This window comes from Pelobates fuscus, chromosome 8 (assembly GCF_036172605.1).
Source record: "Pelobates fuscus isolate aPelFus1 chromosome 8, aPelFus1.pri, whole genome shotgun sequence".
NCBI classification, from domain to species: domain Eukaryota; kingdom Metazoa; phylum Chordata; class Amphibia; order Anura; family Pelobatidae; genus Pelobates; species Pelobates fuscus.
Genome location: NC_086324.1, coordinates 22,448,587 through 22,466,711, shown reverse-complemented (window position 1 = coordinate 22,466,711; position 18,125 = coordinate 22,448,587). Strand labels below are relative to the sequence as shown.

The window sequence follows — 18,125 nt, the reverse complement described above, 5'->3', positions numbered from 1 at the left end:
ATACATTGCCTGACATAACTATTGAGTTTAAGTGACTTTGCATAGCTATTCTAAACACAATTTAATGATGTCACAGTTATGTAACTTTATCACATTATGAAAATGGTGTTGATATCATTAAATGGTGGATTATCTCCAGCGTCTTCTTGTACTTTTCTTTGTAGTATTCTATATTCTCTGGTTCCCCTACCATTTTAACGTCTCTTTCTCAACTGATCTTCTTAAGTGCACCACGGCTCTTTATTTCTCTCAACCTACTTCTCGTCAACCACCATTTCCTCCTATCATTAAAACCAAGAAATATTTTATCATTTTCTGCATTTCTTTCCAGCTAAAAGACTATGTATCCTGCAACATTTTTGTCTTCATATGAGCTCACTCATTTTATATATATATTTAAATAAGAAATAAGCACATGTTAGAATTCCCCCATTGATACTTAGGTACCTCAAAAGTATCCTATAGTGCCAGGAAAACAAACCCGTTTTACTGGCACTATAGGCCCTTGCAGTTCCCCCCTCCTTCGCGGCCCCCCCTAAGCATTGAAGGTGTTTAAAACCCTTCAGCCACTTACCTTAATCCAGCACCTGCCTCTCCTCGGCGCTGGTGACCTATCTTCCCCCGCCGATGTCAGCTCCCGAGTGGAGCCAGAGGCGCGGGCGCATTCAAACCCGCCTATAGGAAAACATTACTCAATGCTTTCCTATGGGGATCTTTTTTAACGCTGGACTCCATGAAGACATCTAGCGTCAAATAAGTGCAATTTACTCTGTGTAAATCGCGGAAGCAGCCTCTAGTGACTGTCTCCCTGACAGCCACTAGAGGCCGCTTCTGTGATTTACACAGAGTAAATTGCATTTATTTGATGCTAGACTGGATTAACATTTTCAGCTTCAGGGTTAAAACTAGGGGGACCTTGCACCCAGATCACTTCATTGAGTCTATCTTCTATCTTCTGTCTGTACTCCCACCTCTGATGCTCGTCTTTAAGATTTCTCGAATTGCTGCACCGTTTCTGTAGAACTCACTTCCTTCCTCCGTTAGATGCTCCCCAGTCTCCACTCCTTCAAAAATTCATTAAAAACCCACTTCTTCATAAAAGCGTATCAATTAAACTGTTAATAGCTCCTGACTGATTCCTCTCTTGCAACTGTCATTAGTCTAATACTATCCTTACCTTTTGTGTCACTTTACCCAACTCTAGCATGTAAGCTCATTGAGCAGGGCCCTCAACCCCTCTGTTCCTGTGTAACCAACTTGTCTGGTTACAACTACATGTTTGTTCGTCCACCCACTGTAAAGCGCTGCAGACTTTTTTGGCGCTATATAAATAATAACATAATAATTTAGCTGAAGTGGTCTGGGTGCCTGTAGTGGTCCTTTAAGTATACCCACAATACCATCTGGAACATATTCTATTGTGTAGATAAAGTCAATGCTTGAAACAAACAAAAACTCAATTTAACTCCATGTCACGAGTAGCCTGGTGAAAGCATACATTCACTAAAATATAGTTTAAGAAGATATGCATGAAACCAATGACATTAGTGATAAACATCACAAATGTTTTAGTCATTCAGTGCACATCTCTACCCTTATTAGTACTGAAACCATACATATATACTAATCCCAACCACAAATGCTGTCATTATGAATTTACATTTTCTCTAATGGTCAATAGAAATGTTTACAATACTTTTTCATTGTTTAGGGGTAAGTGGAATTGAGGTTGTGATTCAGCATGGACTAGCAACACCAGAGGGATTAGCAATAGATTGGATTGCTGGGAACATTTACTGGATCGACAGCAATTTGGACCAAATTGAAGTTGCTAAATTAGATGGCAAAATGAGAAGCACACTGATAGCGGGTGGAATGGAGCATCCCAGGGCAATTGCTTTGGATCCAAGATACGGGTAAAGTACTATATAAAAATATATAACATAAATGTGTAGTTTGTGTTGTATCCATTTTGCCATTAACATAATACGTAGATTTATAGGTATGACTTTACTAACTACAATCAGTACATGGCACACCAAGCATCTTAGATTATTTTTGATAAAGTTTATTCTTGGGATGCTTTCTTGATAACTGTATTTTATTAAGAAGATTTAAGTATCAATACAGTTTGCAAAGTATTAAACTGATGTAATAAGATGAAAGTGGTATCAATTGGAAATATTTTCATTGATAATATGGGACTTCAATCTGACCTACAAAATATGTTTTGATACATAAACAATATAATATTACAAACCAATATGCCATTGTTTCATTGGTTATTTTGTTGGCATTCACCCAGTAATTTCAACTAAATATTACTTACACTGGCTTTCATTGTGATTTGATTTGGGATAGATTTGGGCATTCTATATTTTAGATTCAGATTCTAGAGTCATGCTATGAATTAATGCATACTAGAATAGAAGGTTGTGGAGGCTTAAACGTGTATTTTACACTAATGATCTGCTCTTATGAAAGGAGCTAAAGTTTTGCAATATATGAAGGGTCACACATTGCTAGTAACTTACCTATTTTGTATTGTTACAAATATATAGCCACTATTACCCGTTTTAATAGTGATACTTTCTTTTCAAAAAGTAAAGAAAAAATAAAATTCTACAACATTGTACTGTGACTTATACTGAGAATAAAGTCTGCCCCAGATGTGCCCTACTTTGATAAATATTGTCACAATAACTATAACCTTGCTTCAAATGCAGAATCATTCAATTCTTCTCAAATATATGAACCAGAGAATTATCCAAAATAAGGAAAATTAAATACAATAAAGCATAGACACACATTTTTCTTTAATCTCTTTCACATAATCTAAATTATTTTATATTCTGTATTTTACTACCCGATACTACACCGGAAACACATTAGGGTTTCATGTAAACGCTAAGAATAATCCAACTGGTTACTTTTGTCATGGTGTCTGTATCAGAATTTAATAACAGGGATGAAATCTAAAAGGTGGACACTTGTGGCTGGATATAGATAACAGATAATGCTATGTATAGGTTAAAAGTATAAATAAAAAATATCTAAAAAATATATGTTTCAATTTCTGGTGTTAATTATTTTAGCATACACACTAATCCTATTTTAATGTTGATACCTTTTTTTTTTTTAACTAAATGTCACTCAAAGTATCAACTAATCTCTGTAAAATAAAGGTTATGTGTCTTATTCTATAATATTAAATAAATATATAAATAAATACATATTTAATAAATATTGCCAGAAAATAATTTCTCACCCTAGCAATTCATTGTGATTTTCCAATATGAACACGTATTGCTAAATCCTGCTGGAATTTAACTGTAAGAAAAGTCTGCCCTACGGATTATGAGAGAAACTATTTTGTAGTCATTTAAATGTTAATGAATATTAAATAGGTACATAATTGGTCTATAATGGTGTGAAATATTATCTAAGCTTGGTTGTTGATGTTTTATTAATTGATTCAAAAGTATTTTCTTATTATATTTTTACCGTGTTATCTAAATGTTGTACATTTTTTCTTGTACAGCAATTAAAATTCAGAAAATAAACAGAACAGAAATGTAGCATTGAGAAAAACATAATAAAATTCTGTTTTAATTTAATTTTGCAGATTGTTTCAGTAATGTTCCTTCACTTTTCAGACAATTCTAAAAGTTTGATTTTTTTTATCATCACTTTGCAAGTCATTTATGCAGGCATATTCACTATAGTGAGAATTCATAGTGTTGAAAAACCCAGATTTTAGGCCATTATAGCAGAACCAGAAGCATACCTGACTTAGAGAACTCTTCCAGTTTTGCTATTTTTGCTTTCAATTTAAATTAATTTAAAATTCACTTTAAATTCTCACTTTAGTGAACAATTGTCATGGTTGTCTGGGTGACAAATTCACAATATGTTTTTTTGTCTGTCCTACTCCTAACATTCAACTCTTGAACCCCAAATTCAACAAAAGCAGCCCCATGACAAATTGTGAAATACAGTCTTCTACATTTCCAGAGTCATCCAACAACTAACCTCTTACAAGAGACCAATCTATGCACAAAGCTTACATTTGTTGAATTCTGCAAGCACCTCTCAGCATTGAAAATATTTTAAGATTTTGGTATTTTTTTCTAGATTGATTTTTTCTATATTATATATTTTTTTATATTTTAATCTTTTGAAAAAAAATTATCGTAAATGTTTAACAAAAAATAATAAACCATTACAAACAATTACCCAACAATCCAACAATATTAAATCAAGGTCTCTATTGTTTTTTTTTCTCATTTATTATTCACTAAGCATTTAAGAATTTCTCTCTTTGCATTCCATTTATGATTTTGATGTCCCTACTGTATTACCAGAATAAAACCACGACATTCTTAAAGTTGGAGTTGTATAGTTACTCTAAAAATCATCTGCCCAATATTCCGGAAACCCTACTTGTATGCAACAAGCACAAACTAATCTTCTTGTTTCCTCTTAGGTTATAAAGAGCAAATCATCATCTGGCTAAAATTAACTTCAAAACTGTTACCAACTTTAACACCATTTACTCATACTCCTAAACTGATTCCTTTGTCATTTAGTCTAATATATCTCTTAAATTACCCCACCCAACTAAAATCACAGATTAGCTATGTTAGCTTACATTTTGCATTCAGTTGTTTAGTAAATAAATATTTTACATTGTGACATTTTTGAGTGTTGCAAATGGTTTATTTTAGTTCCTTTATGATTATCAGGGCCAGTTATGTAAAGTGTTAGCTTTTAATAGCAATTTAATAGAAAACCTTTTGGAAGTTTATGGTATACAATAAACAAACATTTTAAAAAACATAACAATAATACAAATGTTTAAACAGCAACTAGATGCATATTTGCAAAAAATCACAATATTCAATTACATATTTTTTCGACTGTGGGGTAATAGCGTCTTGATCCAAGGATAAATGTGACTGCCATTCTGGCATCTAGAAAAAATGTGTTTGCTCGTTTGTTGCAAAATTGGAATAGTTTTACATTGTTGTTTTTTGTCTTCCTTTGGATAAACAGCAAAAAACAGATGTGACTATGGCTGAACTTGATGGGCACGTGTCTCTTTTCAGCCTATGTCACTATATAACTATGTAACTATGTGTAATAACAAAAACATATTCCTTCTAGATCCAAGACAGGTACACAGAAAACTTCACCAATCCAACATGAATAACATCATATTATTGATCTAAAACTACATTAAACATGGATTTTCTTTCTTTCTAAGGAATAAACATCTTTTGTATTTTAATTACAAGGCATTATGAGATTACATTTTGTAATTAATAGTGGATAACATTGGCCACACATTTTTTTTCTCATTTTACACATGTCTGCTATGTATATGCTGATGACACTTCTGTTTCTCTAGATGAAGTCACCTCCCCCCACTATACTTTATGAAGAACAGGAGTTATTACTGCTCATTCTGTCTGACATTTACATTAAGTGGTACTTGACCTTTTCAGTCTAGCATTTTAGATATTCCCTGTTTGGAGAAAATCATTTTGATAACGCTGTTCAATGGCTCAGTTGGCTTTAATGGAACTTTAGTTTGTTTTACTGAAGTGGAATATTTGAGCATTTTATATTGTGTATCAGATGTAGTGCGGAAATCCCTGTTAACTATTATTTCCTTTTGAAAACAATCACATATGTTTATAATCTGACAAATGGTTATGCCAGCTCTGGAATACCTTTTATTAACATTAAATTATTATTATATGTAAAATACCTGATATGGTGTTTTCTGAGATTAATGGAAACTACACTCAAGAGAGATTACAATTAAAATGGAGAAAAACTGACAATCAGGAGTGCAACTCCCATAAATCTGATGCAATTGCAGACCTGCCCAACATTAAACACCTACCCTTCATCCCTTCCACTTGCACATATACTGCTGAAGTTAGTGCATATTAGCTATCCATTATTCTCCCCTCTTTACAATATTATTCATACTGCGTAGGTATACAAAGCATGACTCGGAGCACCCGACCGACCGGACACAAGCTGCGCGTGACCCGATACCAATAGCTGATTACAGCAATATATTGGCATGTTGCAACCCACTGACACCCTGACTTTGGTGTGCTGATACCGATGGGGAAGAAGACAAAGAAACACCATGCTGATTTGGACCCTGGAACACGAGACATCGGGGCACTGCTACGACAGCATGCTAGGCCCGAGAAGGCCAAAATGGCGCCTCAAGAGGCCTATAATACAGCTTCCATGGATGAGGAAAGCCTTTCTGAGAAACTATCTATATTCCCACGGATGCCAGCACCCTCACGAGGTACCTTTACAGCAGGAGACACTGCCCCCTCCGCCATCCTACATTGAGGCCCTGTCCCAAGAAATAAGGGCAATGTTCCAGGTAGACATGGCAGTGGTTAGGGAAGAGATGATCATGCTTACCAACTGAATTGTAGCAGCTGAAACTGATTTGGATCCAACAAGAGTGGCACAGAAAGCTACAGATGTGACCCTCAACTCTCTGCAGAAAAGTAATGCCAACCTGCTGAACAGCATGGCCACCTTGGAGGATAGGGCCAAAGCAAAGAATGTGAGGCTCCGGGGGGTTCCTGAGACAGTTATGGCTGAGGACCTGCCTCACTTTCTCAGGTGATTACTAGCTAATTTGCTGCCACCAAAACAATCAAAATTGGTCACTCTAGACTATTGTCTATGCTTACCTAAATCCCCTAGGGCACCGCCAGCAGCTTCCAGAGATGTTCTCCTGAAGCTTGTGCGGTGCTCTCATAGGAGCATTATTATGGGTGTGACCAGGGGCACCACTTCCACAGATTTTGAAGGCTGTCAACTCACCTTCTATAGGGACATTTCATGCCATACCACCCTATGGAGGCAGGCATTTCGGCCGGTTACCCAGCTTCTCAGGGAACAAAAAGTATCCTATAAGTGGGGCGCAAGAAGGCTTTTGGTGGAGAAAGCAGGCAAGACTTTTCCTATCACTCACCTCTCAGAGGTACCATTGTTGTTTTGGGAATTGGGGCTCCCAGCAGGATCCATAACAGCAGTGCACCGTCCATCGTCGTCTGTAGACCAAATTACATAATTTGTGCCGGCTCAAGCATCCAAAAATCTACCACCATGAACAATCCTTATGCAAAGCACTGTTGCAAATTACTGTTTGACTGATCAATTGTTTTTGGTTATTTTGTTTTTGTTTCTTACCTGGCTCCATAAGCCGACGCTGAACCCGTTACACCCAGTATACTCTTCCCCTTCTAGGCTAATGTTTTTCCCACTGATTACTTGTAGGCTGAAGTCAACATAACCTGCCAAGTTAGCTAATTATACCAACTGTATTGCACATTTATATTTGAAGCTGTTGACTGACAACGTGTTTATTCTAATGTGTTTTATTTAATTAAAAATACCTAACCATTGTAATATGGCCAGCACATATTAGTCAGTGTGTTCTGTTATATTTATCAAATGATAACAACACCACAAAAATAAAGAATGCAAAAAAAACCCCCAAAAACAATGTAATCTGAATATTGGAATAAACAATGGAGCACTGAAAAAAAAAAGCAAACATGATTCGGTCTCTAGGTAGATAGATACATAGACAGACAAAAAATGGACAGATAGACATACAGACAGACATTTACAAGTTTCAGTTACACAGATTTACATTTAGAACCATATATGAAGTTACTTTCAAAATTAAAAACTTTGTCCATTGAATATGTCATTATTATTCAAATCTGGTAAATACTAGTAAGAGCATTTACTCAACTGTCCAAATTACTTTCTCATTGCATCTTCCAAATTAACTTAGAGCTCATCCAGCTACGATCAAAAAGTGTATAAAATGTGACCCCTGTAAGGCAGAAATGTGTACTAGGTCTTCCGTAGTTGTGACGGGTATTTCTTTACACCTTTACTAAATTCTGGTAGTTATTAAAAATAGATTTGGAGAATCAAGAAGCTTAATGTATGTGTTTTATAATATGAATGTTGAGCAGTGACTCTGAATGATTGTTTGTGGACAATACGGTTAACAATGACATTTTTATGAAAGGTATGTTTTAGAGTCACTTCACTCGCCTTCGTATATAATGTATGTTTTTGATTAATTATTTGGCAATGGGCAGAACTGACCAGAACCATATGGTTTATTTGCTCTTAATCAACAGACGGGATGTAGAGACCACTTGTGTTAGAAAATAGGCAGTCCGAGGCTTCATTTATCTATAAAACAAAACTGGGATTTTCTTTGTCTAGTTACATAAGTTTGTTATTGCACTGAGTAAATAAAATAAAATCCATACAGGAGGTTCTTAATATGAACCTATTGTTTGAAGTCCAGACTTGTTATAAATCTTGTTGTTAGTCTTGTTCTGCTTCTATTTTTGCTGCACTAAATTTAAACAGTCTGACATCTCAGTTAGAAATTTATTATAATTTATTTGCAATATATTTAAATCTTTCCAGTTAATCTTGTATTTTCACATATTGATAATAAAAAAATATATACCTTTTGGCTCTAGAATCTTGTTTTGGACGGACTGGGATGCAACATTCCCACGCATTGAATCAGCTTCAATGAGTGGAGCAGGAAGAAAAATAATTTACAAAGATATGGAAAGTGGAGCTTGGCCTAATGGCCTTACTGTTGATCATTTCGAAAGAAGAATTGTTTGGACGGATGCAAGGTAAGATGAAAGGTAGAACTTTGTTAGTAGGTCTTAATAAAAGCACATGTTTCTATATGTGTCCCATCTCACCTTATCAGATCTCTTTCCACTTGTCTCGTGCCTTCTCTAACACACATCTTCAACTGCTCACTCTCTTCTGGCATCGTCCCTGCTGACCTTAAACATGCCACTGTAGTACCTATACTAAAAAAAACATCCCTCGACCCATCCACCCTCTCTAACTACCGTCCCATATCCCTGCTCCCTTTTTCCTCAAAGCTTCTGGAAAGGCTTGTCTTTACCCGTGTGTCTCATTTCCTCAATTCCAACTCTCTCCTTGACCCCCTTCAATCTGGCTTCCGCCCTCTCCACTCTACAGAGACTGCCCTTATCAAAGTCACTAACGACCTAATCGCAGCTAAATCCAAAGGCCACTACTCCATACTAATTCTTCTTGACCTCTCAGCGGCCTTTGACACCGTTGATCATGCTCTCCTTCTTCAAACTCTTCAATCACTTGGTCTCTGTGACTCTGTCCTCTCGTGGTTTTCCTCTTATCTCTCCCAACGCTCATTCAGTGTCTCCTTTTCTAATGATACCTCCTCCCCTCGCCCTGTCTCGGTTGGAGTTCCCCAAGGCTCCGTCCTTGGTCCACTTCTATTTTCTCTTTATACTGCCTCTCTTGGCAAACTTATTACCTCTTTTGGATTCCACTACCACCTGTATGCTGATGACACCCAGCTATATCTCTCCTCCCCGGACCTCTCCCCTGCCATCCTGCAACGTGTCACTGCTTGCCTTTCTTCCATCTCTGACTGGATGTCCTCCCGCTTTCTGAAACTCAATCTCTCAAAAACTGAGCTCCTTGTCTTTCCTCCTCCTAATACTGATCCTCCTCTTTCGCTCTCCCTTCAAGTTTGTGGTACCAACATCAGTCCATCCTTGCAAGCGCGCTGTCTTGGCGTCATACTTGACTCTGGTCTCACCTTTGAGCCTCACATCCAGCATGTTGCCAAATCCTGTAGATTCCATCTTAAAAACATAGCCCGCATCTGCCCCTTTCTTGCACCAGATACTACCAAGGAGCTTGTCCATGCTCTGGTAATCTCCCGCATGGATTACTGTAACCCTCTCCTGATTGGTCTTCCCAAAAGCCGTACTGCACCCCTACAGTCCATAATGAACGCTGCTGCTAGACTGATTTTCCTCTCTAGTCGTTTCTCTCACACCTCACCCCTCTGCCAGTCCTTACATTGGCTTCCTGTATGCTATAGGAGTCAATTCAAGGTACTAACTCACACCTATAAAGCACTGAACAACTCTAGCCCCTCTTATATCTCCTCACAGATCCATAGGTATGTCCCTTCTCGGTCTCTCCGTTCTGCCCGTGACCACCTCCTGTCCGTTGTCCGCACTCGTACGGCCAACTCGCGCTTGCAGGACTTCTCGCGGGCGGCTCCCTTCCTATGGAATAGCCTGCCTACCGCCATCAGACTCTCCCCTAGTCTTGCATCTTTTAAGAAGTGCCTTAAAACTCATCTCTTTAGGAAAGCATATGGCCTCCAAGACTAACCCTTACCTCACATACCTGTCTCTTGCCCTCTCCTAAAGGGCAGTCCACCTTATTTGATTGCAAATTCCTGTCCTAATGTGTTTTACACCCACCTCCTATAGAATGTAAGCTCGATCGAGCAGGGTCCTCTTCAACCTATTGTTCCTGTAAGTTTATTTGTAATTGTCCTATCTATAGTTAAATCCCTTCTCATAATATTGTAAAGCGCTACGGAATCTGTTGGCGCTATATAAATTGCAATAATAATAATAATAATAATAATATATATTATGATCATTTTAAACCATGCAGCAATCTATTTCTTTTTTTTGTCTGTACTATTCTTTCTAACTGTACTATATCTCTATTGTTTATTTGCTCAACAAGTTTATTTATTTCTTCAAATTGTAAAACAGATTAAATATATTTTTCCTGTCTCTTATACACGTCTCATCCAGTTAAAGCATTTATTTTTTGAAACAGTTAAACCTATTCACTTTTTGATGTGTAAAGTAAGATATCTGTTTACTCATTTGATTAGCTAATGGCATTATTATAAAATTATTATTTTTTAATTGAAAAATATAAAAGCTTTATTATCCTACACTACATAACTTCTACCAGTTTTAAAGTATGGTTGAGTTTGAAAGGATCTATATTTTTTGTAACATATGTTGTATTGTATTTGCTAGGTCTGATGCAATTTATTCTGCATTGTATGATGGGACTTCAATGAAAGAAATAATACGAGGTCATGAGTATTTATCCCACCCATTCGCTGTTTCATTATATGGGAGTGAGGTGTATTGGACAGATTGGAGAACAAATACTTTATCCAAAGCCAATAAATGGACTGGACACAATGTCAGTGTTATACAAAAAACAAGTGCGCAGCCTTTTGACATACAGATATACCATCCTAGCCGTCAACCACAAGGTTTGTAACACCAAATCATGATCTGTTTTTTAAGTTGTTTTTTTATAAATCATAATTTTATAATGTGCTTATAGATAAAAAACACACTTACTGAACATTTCCCAAAACAGCATTTTATGTTGAAAAATTTGTAATTGGGAGTAATATCAAACTGTTTTGCAAGGAATAACAATTTAATTTCAAGTGTACATTGAGGTGTAAAAGTTATTAGTGAACACATTAATACTGACTTGTTGGACCTGCAAGGATCAAAACTTATGTTGAATCGGCTGAATATGAAACCGCTCGTACTGTCATTGATGAACTAACCAACGATCTAACCAACGATCTTTCAACGATCTTTCAATTTTATCCATTATAAGCTAAATTATTAAGGCTCCAGATCCCATGACAGAGCACACTTCTTCATGGCGAAGGGGAAAAAATTCTGAATCTGCTTTTAGATCATAATGTGGCACACAATAAATCTAGCCAAGACTGATAAAATTCAGACAGGAACTATGGTAGAGCCTCTATTCTGCTTAATGTAACTGTAATTGACTGTAAGTCACCAGTTACTCAAAGGATATTGGAGTGTTTGTGAGAGGGCTGATTGTGCTATTGAATCATCATGTTCCTTACTTTATAATGCGATCCTTTCTTTTTAATACTGTTTTTAGGAACCCTGCAAATAACCTTCATCTATGTATGTATGCCGTTTTAGCTTTTTCCCTGCAAGGATTTAACCTGTATTGGCTTGATTGGGTATTTTCCCTGACATTTATATTTGACTATTGCTTAATACTTGAAAGTTGATTGATGTGACTATATGTCTTTATTATTTATTTCTATTTCTATTTTAATATTTTATATTAATAGACTTTGTACTAGGCTTCATTGCTCACATCCTTTTTGGTGTTTTCTAAAGGTATAGCAAAGGCCTTCAATTGATTGTGTTTTATTTATATTGTGTAATAGTTTAGTTTTCCAATGTTCAATAAAGCTAGTTGTTGAGTGATGTCATAACACGTGGGAGGATGTAGGAAACTCAGTAGCTGAATCAGGTGACTTATTTTACAAAGGTTGTGCGTATATACACTTCCTCAGACTTTATCAATGTTCATTTCATGAACCAACTGAGGTTTTAGTATTTTTATGCACATTTGGTGACGCATCTGTGTAGGCTTGTGTGTTTGTATTGCAATAATTACATGTCTTTATATAACATTACTTCTTTAAAGTTGACAATTTGAACTTAATCTGCATTCACCTATACTTTTAATGTCAAGCTGGCAATGTAAGCTCTGCCTCATATGAATTAACACATTCCTTACTGAGCTTGTGAATATACTCTTGTATAGTAGATGTTTTTAAATAATTTGGAATTGTTATGAAACTATCTCATAACTCAGCATTGACCTATAATGTAGTACCTACATCAGCACACTTGCAGTTTGACATACAGGGAGACGCATTTCACACATTTACATATGCAACTATACCACACACAAATATCTATGTCAAATTTATTAAAACAGTTTGATAATTGCATTTGCAGCGGCTATTGCAGTACTTATTGCATATCAGTTGTTTCCCTTATTAAGTCTTTACTTCACTTAAATCAGTTACTCTTGGAATCCTTTTACCAGATAGACTAATACTAGGAAAAAAGCCTCTTAATGAGTTTGATGTAATTTACCAGCATCTCTGTTATATTAATATCTTGAAAGCCAAGCAAGGTATCCTGGACCTTATCGTAATGATTAGAATGAAGTGAATGTATAAAGCTTCACATGTATAAAGCTTCACATCCCTTTGTATCCCCATGACAGATTACACTTATTTAGTAGAGAGAGCACCACTTCTACTAGGAGCCCTTTACCAATTGTTACTGTAATTCTTGTGTCAACACTTAATAAATAGTCCTCTATATCAACTGAAGCCAACACAAAATGTGACAGTAAATTTCCCCTTCTATGGCATGACATAGGTAATAAAAACAAACTCATGTTTAGACAAAGCCCCAACCTCTGAATTACTTTAAAACTGAACATGTCACTAATGTAAAATAAAATAAATATTTTTAGAGGGCTAGCACCTTTTTACACATCCTAATATAGCTTTATATGTATACACTGAGTAGGGCCCCCTCATGCTATCAAAACAGTTCTGATGCATCAAGACATGGACTCCACAAGATCTCTGAATGTGCCCTGTGGTATCTAGCAACAAGACAGCAGCAGAACCTTGCAAGTTGTGAGGGGTCTCCATGGATTGGATTTGTTCTTGCACATCCCACAGATGCTCAATCGGATTGAGATCTGGGGAATTTGGAGACCAAGGCAAGACCTTGGACTCTTTATCATGTTCCTCAAATCATTCCTGAACATTTTTTGCAGTTCAGCAGGGTGCATTATCCTGCTGAAAGAGGCCAATGTCACCAGGGAATACCATTGCCATTAAAGGGTGCACATGGTCTGCAACAATAGTGCATCCTGCTGCCATCTCTTCCCCAGACAAACGATGCACACTCATTTGGCCATACACCTTATCTAAAAGAAGTGTGATTAATCAGACCAGGATACTTTCTAACATTACTCAATGGTCCAGTTCTGATGTTCACAATCCCATTAAAAGTGTTTTTTTTTGTGGTGGAAAGGGGTCAATATGGGTACTTAGACTGGTCTGCGGCTTCACAGCCCCATATGGAATCAAATGCAATGCACTGTGTGTTCTGACACATTTCTATCATGGCTAGCATTAAGTTTTTCAGCAATTTGAGCCTTCCTGTGTGATTAGACCTTCCTTCCTTTTACCACTTTTGGTAGTTATTAACTGTATACCGGACACACTCCACAAACTTGCTGTTTTGGAGATGCTCTAAACCAGTCATCCAGCCATTAGTAATTTGCCTTTAAAGCCACTTAGATATTTTTGCATGCCCATTTTTCTTGCTTCCAACACATGGAATTCCAGAACTGACGGTTAACTTGTTGCCTAATATATCCCATCCCTTGACAGATGCCACTGTAACAAAATAATGTTATTCATTTCTCCTGTCAGTGGTTTTAATGTTGTGACTGATCAGTGTATAATAGGGATCCACACAGATACTGACCTGGTCAAAGGAAGACTTATTAGCTTAATTCTAGAAAGCTATTGCCTGTACCACAAATTATAATCGAAAAACAAATGTTATCTTAGATTTAAAAAAATTAAAGGGAAATATATTTGCTGTATTTCACCACTCTTTATTATAGGACAGATATACATTGCTTTCTTTTTGTTGTCGTTATTTACATTTTATTACACATAACATTTGAAACAGAGGGTTTTGAAGACAGATTGTGTAATATTTAGAAGTATTCACAGAAGTGGCATAGCTAACTTCCTAGAGCATTGGCTCAGACAGGAAGTCTTTCAAGCACCTGTTTAGTGCCTTGAGTTTCTGCTCTGGCTGTAATATCAAAATATCTCCCTGCCCTTTCCTGTGCTCACTCGCCTGCATGTGGGAGCATTGTGGTCTGTAACAGTATCAGGTGCAGGTGACTTTAAGAGCTCCCTCATGGCTCCCTGCCTCTTCTCAGTGACTCAGATTGCCTCAGTTAGCACACTGAGCTATTACCTGAACTCATGATCATATGGACCCTCTTAAAGTGATCTGTACATGATAGAGATGCAGATCATGACATTGCCACACCGGATCATCAAGAATCCTGGTCCCTAGTTCACTCTATACTAGACTATGAAGGATCCTGTAAAAAATTGCCTCTACTGGACCACCAGGGATAACAACCCCTTCTTGCCAATAGGTTAGCAGAATAGGGGGAACAAATCTTCCTTATCATACTCAGACATTACACACTCATACAACACTCAGATAAACTCAGACTCCCATCTAAACACAACACATAGGATCTTTCATGCAAAATTCTGTATCTTCCACAACCACCATCTATGCTCTGTACATCCCACACACCACTCACAGAACAGAATTCAGGTATCTGGTAAATACAATATAGTCTGCCCAGGGTAACCTTAATCTAGCTCAGAAAAGAGTACTGGTGGGAATCAGGGCCCATGCTCCCATAGCAGACAGCCAACTTAGGGCACTTTCACTAATGTCTATTTAACAATCTTGCCCCTATATATTACTAGCCAGCCACTACTCACTAAACTGGCTGTCACTACTTTTAGTGAGTAATAATAGCTTATTTCCAAAATTTCAGAGATTTGTTAATATACTATTTAACTTTGTAGGATATACTGTATTATATAAAAAAAAACAAAAAAACATTAACTATTATATAACTAATGAAATCTAGATTGATTTGCAAATTATCTTAAGTGGTCAAAAATATTTGTCAATTACTTTAGAGATTTTTTCTCAGCAAACTGCAGAGATCAGCACCTTATAAGCTGACATATCTGACAGCAATACATGCATCTAAACATCTTATAGATGATTTGTTTTCTAATTATTAGGATGTAGGCGTATATTTGCATACATCAAATCAAACATCCACAACGCTTATTCTCCTGACACATTGATGTTGTGATCTTTATAACAAATTCATTAGAGACTTGCACTACCAGCTGTTAAACCTAATAGTTGAGACAGCACATCTGATTTTTAGTTTTACTTGAGATTTCATTTTAAATTATTTATGTAAATTATCTTCATTTTAAATCATGTCATTGCATTGAAAAGTGTTCATATCTAAGATTTTATTTGAAAGAATATTTGACTTCATTGACATTACAAACTTGTAAACAAAAAAATGTAAATGCTCATAGATAACCCTTCATATGCACCCATTTAAGTGATCCTCAGTCTGAAGCAGTACTTATTCAGTTGGTGGTCATTCTGACTTGCCTAACAGTGTGTTTACCTTTATGTTCTTAGAACCCACTGTCAGGTAATGCAGAGTCATTTTTGGTTAGGTGGGCTCCTTACCGAGGCTCACTTTTACTGTTCATAGGTATGAGTGAGGAGCCTCGATGTAATTGTGGCAGCAGATTTACATAAAAATGTTATGAGAAGGTTTTGCCACCTTACAAATAATCCATGGTCTGCATCGCGTTGATGGTCACTTTCCCCTATCTCTTATAATACATGAATAAAGTGTATCATTTATAATGGTTTACTGTATGAGAGGAGAGAAGAGAGAGCTACTATCTCCAGTTCCTTTTCAGTTATTTATAGGGAGGCAATGAAGCTTTGCTAGAGAAATTCATTTCTCTGATGAAACTCAATTATTGCCCAAATTGTTTAATAGTCAAGGTTTTATTGGCTTTACTTAAAACTATATTAAATAACATGTTATTTTGATTAGGTAAGCTCAATAGAGGTGTGTTAATGACATATGAAAACAAGTCACCAAGTCAAAGGTTATGGAAATTTAAAAAACAACACTTTAAATCAAAGTCCTTTCCACCTTGGCTTTATTGTCATAGATTTTACAGATCACTACAGATAATGTTCACTAGAAAAATCCCATGTACATGTTTATTTTTATGATTTGTTTGAACAGAATGCAACTATAAAAACATATTTGAGTGCAATGCCAGAGCTGTGGCATGAAAGGGAGGTCTTCCTCTAATTGTGTACAACCAACAGATGTTGGTCACAGACTGCCCTCTACTGTTTTAACTTGGAAATTGCTCTCCTGGTACCAGCAATGACATTAGCAGAGGCAATTCTTACGGTAAGGTTAATGCTAGGTAGGGTTAGGTGTAGGGTAGGGTTAGTGCTAGTAATAAGGTAAGAGTTAATGTTGGGTTAGCGTTAATGCTATTTTAGGGTTAGGGATAGGGCTAGGGTAGGTATACAGTTAGTGTTACTATTGGTGTAGAACTAGAGTTGGTAAAGGCTTGGGGGGGGGGGGGGGTGAAATAAGACTAGTAATAACAACCACAAATTTATTTAGATTCTAGGCATATGGATATTAACAATCAAGGTTGATACATTAATCTATGTAGTGTTTGTTTTCTTTAGTTTCACTTTTTTGTCCATTTTTTTACATTTTAATCATATATATGAATTATTATGTATACATATAGGGTATTAACAAAAAGCCATGTCTGCACATTAAAAACCAATATATAATATGTTTGGGGCACTTAAAGAAGAATCCTTAAATTATGATGGAACATAGACATGGCACTAATTCTAGGTTTTGTTTTGGTTCAGATGTTGGACAATTACCCCATCCTTAAAAGTTTATTATTTATGGAACTGAAACGTTTTCAGAAGTCAAATAGACAAAGAGGAACACCTTTACTTTAGGGGTGTGAGTGGGGGTGTGGCCAGGGAAAAGTTGTTCTGAGTAATGTTAGGTGAATTATTAATAACAATGTATGAAACTCAAATGGAATTTAGAACAAGAACAATGTATCTATTTACACATAATGATTTAATGAAGTTTAAAAATCACACAATTTTTGTTAATATTATTGCTTTGTTATACACTCAGCAGACCAACAATGTGGAGCTCCTAGAAAAGAGGAACATAAGAGGAACAAATATTACTATCTGATCCTAAGGATTTGGGCCCAAAAGAGGCACGATCCCTTTATATTAAGGAAACGCAATATCATTAAACTGAATATACATTTTTGGTATTTTATTCAGCCATGGAGTATATTTGTGTATGCTGAGTAATACAATACCAAAGAAAAGAAGCTTCTTTCAAAGATGACTGATACAACATTGTTTTTAATTTTTTTCAGTTTTTCATATTTTTCATTAGTTATTAGAGGGCTAAATTTTCTCTTATTTGAGGTCGGCTATTTCAAGCAGTTAACTTATTTACAAGTTAACTTTAAAACTATTTGAGATCAGTTTCTGTTTTTACTGATATGCGATAATGCTAAACATTTAAAATCACAGATCATCTACATTGGACTATTCTTACTTGTTTAAAGGCCAGATGCAGTTAAATAA

At 36.1% G+C, this 18,125-nt stretch overlaps 1 protein-coding gene across 1 annotated transcript in view; it reads left to right on the top strand.

Moving 5' to 3' along the window:
• LRP1B (LDL receptor related protein 1B) overlaps positions 1–18,125 on the top strand; it is a 1,140,323-nt gene that overhangs the window by 714,629 nt on the left and 407,569 nt on the right. Inside the window, exons 25-27 of the mRNA XM_063429375.1 lie at positions 1,712–1,916; positions 8,565–8,729; positions 10,956–11,200. Of these exons, the coding sequence (XP_063285445.1) occupies positions 1,712–1,916; positions 8,565–8,729; positions 10,956–11,200 (615 nt within the window). The remainder of the gene's footprint in view (positions 1–1,711; positions 1,917–8,564; positions 8,730–10,955; positions 11,201–18,125) is intronic.